At 38.5% G+C, this 6,821-nt stretch overlaps 1 protein-coding gene across 1 annotated transcript in view; it reads left to right on the top strand.

Annotated features, from left to right (window-relative positions):
- The window catches only part of PLEKHA5 (pleckstrin homology domain containing A5), a 230,555-nt gene that overhangs the window by 222,894 nt on the left and 840 nt on the right, over positions 1 to 6,821 (top strand). The window contains exons 21-23 of the mRNA XM_017888617.1: positions 2,256 to 2,367; positions 4,769 to 4,815; positions 6,025 to 6,100. Coding sequence (XP_017744106.1) covers positions 2,256 to 2,367; positions 4,769 to 4,815; positions 6,025 to 6,048 — 183 coding nt within the window. The 3' untranslated portion in view covers positions 6,049 to 6,100. The remainder of the gene's footprint in view (positions 1 to 2,255; positions 2,368 to 4,768; positions 4,816 to 6,024; positions 6,101 to 6,821) is intronic.

Below are 6,821 nucleotides of genomic sequence, written 5' to 3'. Positions count from 1 at the left end.
TTTTGATTTGGAGAAATAGTCCATTAGAAAAAGATACAAAGAACATGAGTAACTAATCATACGAAAACTCAAATTACTAACAAGTGTTTGAAAAATAGTTCAAAGTTGGCCAGGCACAGTGGTGTATGCCTGAAATCCCAGCACTTTGGGAGTCCAAGTCAGACAGATCACTTGAGGTCAGGAGTTCGAGACCAGCCTGGCCAACATGACGAAACCTCATCTCTACTAAAATACAAAAAAAAATAGCTGGGCATGGTGTCACACACCTGTAATTCTAGCTACTTGGGAGGCTGAGGCAGGATTACTTGAACCCGGGAGGCAGAGGTTGCAATGATCATATATCTTTTAAATTTTATAAAAGTAATACATGTTGTATATAGATGTGCAAGGATTTGTTATTTATAGTGATCTTCCCATCCTCTGTGTCAGTATTGACATCTCTGGGCTGTCGTTGTGTTTGGCTCTTATGTGGGTACTTTCTTTTTTTTTGCTTTTTGATGCTTCCAGGCTGTAGCTTGGAAAACTAGGTAACTTAGGTTATGTAGTGCCTTTTTGAAGCAGCATTAGTCCATAGTCTTTAGGCTTATAGAATTTTTTGCTTGAGTTTTTTCTTTTTCATTTTCTTTTAATTTTTTTAATCTTTTGATCAACTCCCAAGTGCTTGGAAGACTTTGAAAACATATTTCTTTTTTTCCCCCCTGTGACAGAGTCTCGCTCTGTCACCTAGGCTGGAGGACAGCGGCACAATCTTAGCTCATTGCAACCTCTTCCCCCAGGCTCAAGTGATTCTCTCACCTCAGCCTCCCAAGTAGCTGGGACGACAGACGTACACCACCCCGCCCAGCTAAATTTTTGTATTTTTGGTAGAGATGGGGTTTTCTGTGTTGCCCAGGGAGGTCTTGGACTCCCGAGCTCAAGCAATCCGCCCACCTCAACCTCCCAAAGTGCTGGGATTATAGATGTGAGCCACTGTGCCTGGCTGAAAACATATTTCTACCCCTTAGAGGACTTTTATAGCATATTGATGCAATACTGATTATATCCTAGTATCTATACTCATTAATAACTGATACTCAGTGAAAAAATACTGTTCTAGGCAATGTGACAGTTTTTGTATGTCATTGCCTATTTTTAAAAATAAAGTTAAATTCCTAGAATAGTGTTTATTATTATCCAGAATGGTGTTATTATTACCCAATTTATGAATAAGAGTCATAGAATTCTAACAGAATCTCAGAGAAAACCAATGTAATCTTATTTTGTTTTCAGTTAGTTACTGTATTTAACCTGAGGGCATGATATGGAATATTGAAAGAAAATTGGCCGGGTGTGGTAGTTCATGCCTGTAATCCCAGCACTTTGGGAGGCCGAGGTGAGCAGATCACCTGAGGTCAGGAGTTCGAGACCAGCCTGGCCAACATGGTGAAACCCCGTCTCTACTAAAAATACAAAATTAGCCGGGTGTGGTGGCGCATGTCTGTAATCCCAGCTACTCAGGAGACTGAGGTGGGGCAATCACTTGAGCCCGGGAGGTGGAGGTTGCAGTGAACTGAGATTGTGCCATTGCACAAAAATACAAAAATTATGGCATTCGCCTCTAATCGCAGCTACTCAGGAGGCTGAGGCAGCAGAATCACTTGCGCCCAGGAGGCAGAGGCTGCAGTGAACTGAGAGCTTGCCACTGCACTCCAGCCTGGGCGACAGAGCAAGACTCCGTCTCAAAAAAAAACAAATACATTTAAACTCTGTCAGTCAAAACTCATCTTGATATGTTTTGTTAGTTGTCCCTTTGTTGTTGTTTTTATGTTCTAGAACCTAGGAAGTTAGTATACCTTCCATTTCTCACCCGTTCCCCAATGCCCCGCCATGTCTCCCCCTCCCAGAAATTATTTTTTCTTTTGGGGTTTGTTTCTGCTCTGTTTCCATTCTCTCTGTTTTATTTTCCATTTTGGTCCCTTTTAATCAAGATGCCTTCCTGGGATCGTAAATAATGCAAGACAAAGCTTATTGGAAAGATTTAAAATAGTGTATTTAAGTATGAAAATTAAATATTTTTCTTTCTCTGCTCAGTCTTTTATATTTGCCACTGGAATTGCAAAATTGGGAGAGTCACATCAATCATATTAAATATTCATAACACTTAATTCACTGCAATTTGCATTTTTAAAATAGAATTTATATAATTAATATATAATCATTTAACTTCAGTAAATGATTTTTTTTCTTATATATGGTCTATCCATTTTTACTGATAGACGGAATCAGCAGGAATTCAGCGTGCACAGATTCAGAAAGAACTTTGGCGAATTCAAGATGTCATGGAAGGGCTGAGTAAACACAAGCAGCAAAGAGGTACTACAGAAATAGGTAAATTAGCTTTGCATTTTATTTTGTGACTGACCACAGTGTTACAGTCATGCGTCAGTTGGTGACAGATTAGGTTCTGAGAAATGCATTATTAAGTGATTGTGTTGTGCAATCAGAGTGTACTGAAACAAACCTAGTTGTATGGCCTACTATGCACCTAGGCTATGTGATATAGCTTATTGCTCCCAGGTTGCAAACCTGCACAGCATGTGACTGTGCTGAATACTGTAGACAGTTGTAACACAATGTTATTTGTATATCCAAACAGGAAAGGTAATGTGTTATACTATGACATGAGGGCAACAACTAGGCAATAGATATTTCTCACCTCTGACTGGGTGCAGTGGCTCATGCCTGTAATGCCATCATTTTGGGAGGCTGAGGTGGGCAGATCACCTGAGGTCAGGAGTTCAAGACCAGCTTGGCCAACATGGTGAGACCCTGTCTCTACTAAAAATACAAAAAAAATTAGCCAGGCATGGTGGCGCATGTCTATAGTCCCAAATACTCAGAAAGCTTAGATAGGAGAATCACTTGAACCCGGGAGGTGGAGGTTGCAGTGAGCCAAGATCATGCCACTTTATTCCAGCATGGGCAACAGAGGGAGACTGTCTCAAAAAAAAAAAAAAAGAGATATTTCTCAGTTGCATTATAATCATATGGGACCACTGTCGTATATGTAGTCTGTTGCTGACCAAAACATTGGTATGTGGCACATGACTGAATGTCTAAATGGAATGATACATATAATTCAGTTTCTTTTGTTATTTTAATGCATTTTTCTGAACAGGCACTCTTATCAGAGCACAGATTTATAAAGTAAAAAGCGAAAGCTCTATCAACCACACCTAAACAAAACTAATTACTGTCTTGTGTGTATAATTATTAATACCCACAATGTTTACACTTTAGAAGTTTTATCCCCACAAGAACTGGGATCTTCCTATATCCGTTTTTCAATAATTTGCTTTTTTCTCCATAACGATACAGTATAATATAAGAATCCATTGTATAAGGGAACTGTAATTTATTTATCCATTTCCATATTGATGGATAATGTATGTTGTTTTCAGAGTTTTTTATTTTTGCTGTCATAAGCCATGCCGTAATGAACATTATTAATATATACAACTAAACACCTATGTTAGTGCTTAATAGATTTCAAAAGGTGAGAAATAAGCGCACATTTTCCATTTTGATAGCTGCAGCCAAATTGCCCTCCTGAAGGATTAAATTATGTTAATACCAGTAATGTCTGAGAAAACCCACTTGCCCATACTTTTGTTTAAATATTTGTTGCTTTCTTAATGTAATTGGTTTCCAATTCTGAAAACAATAAGTGAATGATTAGAAACTGAAGACTTCATTTAAAATATGTGAAATGGGCCAGGCGCAATGGCTCATGCCTGTAATCCCAGCACTTTGGGAGGCCGAGGCAGGTGGATCACTTGAGGTCAGGAGTTCAAGACCAGCCTGGCCAACATGACAAAACCCTGACTCTACTAAAAAAAAAAAAAAAAATTGGCCAGATGTGGTGGTACACACCTGTTGCCCCAGCTACTTGGAAGGCTGAGACAGGAGAATCACTTGAACCTGGGAAGTGGAGGTTGCAGTAAGCTGAGGTCATGCCACTGCACTCCAACCTGGGCAACAGAGTGAAAAACAATTTTAAAAAAAAAGGCCTGGTGTGGTGGCTCACGCCTCTAATCCCAGTACTTTGGGAGGCAGAGACAGGTGGATCATGAGGTCAAGAGTTCAAGACCAGCCTGGTCAATGTGGTGAAACCCCATCTCTACTAAAAATACAAAAATTAGCCAGGCATGGTGGCGTGCACCTATAGTCCCAGCTACTCGGGAGGCTGAGACACAAGAACCACTTGAACCTGTCAGGCAGAGGTTGCAGTGAGCCGAGATCTTGCCACTGCACTCTAGCCTGGGCGACAGAACAAGACTCTGTCTCAAATAAATAAATAAATAAATAAATAAGAATAAAAATAAATTTAAAAAAATAAAATACATGAAATGAAGTTGTTCTTTTTTTGGCTGGGCGTGGTGGCTCATGCCTGTAATCCCAGCACTTTCAGAGGCCGAGGCAGGTGAATCACTTAAGGTCAGGAGTTCAAGACCAGCCTGACCAACATGGTGAAACCCCATCTCTACTAAAAATAAAAAAATTAGTTGGGCGTGGTGGTGCACACCTGTAGTCCCAGCTACAAGAGGCTGAGGCACAAGAATTGCTTGAACCTAGGAGGCGGAGGTTGCAGTGAGCCAAGATCACGCCACTACGCTCTAACTTGGGCAACAGGACAAGACTTCATTTCAAAACAGCAAAAGAAATTGTTCTTTCTTCTATAGTATTAGAAAGATATGTTTAATATAGTTACGTTTTCTAATATTTCTAGGTATGGTAGGATCAAAGCCTTTCTCAACAGTTAAGTACAAAAGTGAGGTAAGTTTGGATTGTTTTTCTAATTATAAATTACTTTTAATGCTTAAGACATGAACTAGAAGTAATTGTCTAATCTTAATAACAAAAATATTTTTTAAATATATTGAACAGATATTGTTTTAATCTTGAAATTTTATTGAATCAGTAATTTGGTGCTTCTAATACATAATTTTCTTCCCTTTTAATGCAAAAAAATGGAATCTCTGCTTTTATCTATGTTAGAATTTTAACATTGTCATACTTTTTCTAATCTAAGTAATGTTTGAATACTTAACATTGTTTCTTATACTATGTAAAATTTATAGGATGATTGATAGATAAGTTGGCTGTGTGTCATGCATAGCATAAAGAAATTATAACTACAAAGAGATACTGTCAACCTAACCAAAAGAGTCTATTATTTTGAATTTTGTATAAAAGCCAGTCAAAGAGATAACTTTTTTTTTCCTCTCTTAAAAACTGGGGGGCCAGATACAGTGGTTCATGCCTGTAATCCCAGCACCTTAGGAGGCCAAGGCAGGAGGATGTCTTGAGTCCAGGAGTTTGAGACCAGCCTGGTAAACATAGCAAGACCCCCGTCTCTATAAAACATTAAAAAATTAGCCAGACATGGTGTGCCTGTTGGTCCCAGCTACTTGGGAAGCTGAGCTAGGAGGGTCCCTTGAGCCCAGGAGTTCAAGGGTGCAATGAGCTATATATGATCAAATCACTGCAATATAGCGAGACCCCATCTCTACCAAATAAATAAATAGATAAATGGTGAATATATAGGAATAGGATTTTAAAATCAGTTCTTTCCTTCTAGTTTTAAAATGAAACCCAGTAGTTTTAAATAGTAATCTCTTTCAATGTTGAGCTTCAGTGTGAAGCTAACCTATATGTTACAGGAAAGAATCAGATGTAATTACATGTTAAATTCCAATTATTGGCTATGATAAAAATTTTTGATTTTACTTTTCATTATTAGACTTTTGGCTTGGCAGTGTCCCTTTTAGTATCTTAAAGTAAATTTAAGTTAATATACCATTGCAAAGAATTTAGATATGCTTAATTCAATCTGCTTATCTAAATAAGGTGACTGTTCTACAATCTTTAGGAAGAGGAAGTAGTCCCACCTCGTCCTCCACTTCCTCGGTCCTATGACTTTACAGAGCAGCCTCCCATAATCCCCCCTCTGCCCAGTGATAGCAGCTCCTTGCTCTGTTATAGCAGGGGCCCAGTTCATCTGCCTGAAGAAAAGAAGATGTATCAAGTTCAAGGATATCCAAGAAATGGATCTCACTGTGTAAGTGGCTGAAATAGCCACAGAATAATCAATCATACCTGTCCTCTCATTTTTGAAAATTAATTTATTTTCCATTCAAACTTTTTTTATTATAACCTTTATAACCTCATTTTAGCCAGCAGTTTTGATTTATATGTAACTTCATCATTTGTGTCTTTCCTGTTTTGGTTTTGCTATTCTCATTTTAATATTTTATAATTTTAATATTTTATAATTTCATAGCATTTTCATATTTTCATAAAGTGGTATCTTTGGCCATGATGAAGCAGCCATATTTTAGATATACCATTTCAGGATATTGGAGGCAAAATTATACCTTCAGATCAGAAAGAAGGGATAAGGAAAAGACCGTTACTAGGAATGGTAAAGGGGCTGGGATGTGGGCATTTTGGTCTAGAAAAACTACTCAAAGATGTAGATGTTGCCAAGGAGAGAAGTCACCCCTAAAAATGGGAAATACGTTTAGGGTTAAGCAAATAATGTAGGATATAATAAGCAAAGAGAATAAGGAAATAAGAATTGAGCTAATTTGAGAACAACAAAATGTCTATGACAGGAATTTTAGTGCTGGGATGAGCCTCACTTATACCACCTTGTGAATGAAAATGTATTGAATTGGTCGGGCGCGGTGGCTCAAGCCTGTAATCCCAGCACTTTGGGAGGCCGAGGCGGGCGGATCACGAGGTCAGGAGATCGAGACCATCCTGGCTAACACGGTGAA

The sequence above is a fragment of the Rhinopithecus bieti genome, unplaced genomic scaffold (genome assembly GCF_001698545.2).
Source record: "Rhinopithecus bieti isolate Rb0 unplaced genomic scaffold, ASM169854v2 scaffold_15769, whole genome shotgun sequence".
Taxonomy (NCBI): domain Eukaryota; kingdom Metazoa; phylum Chordata; class Mammalia; order Primates; family Cercopithecidae; genus Rhinopithecus; species Rhinopithecus bieti.
The sequence above is the reverse complement of the archived record's forward strand: the minus strand, read 5'-3'. Positions and strand labels throughout refer to the sequence as shown.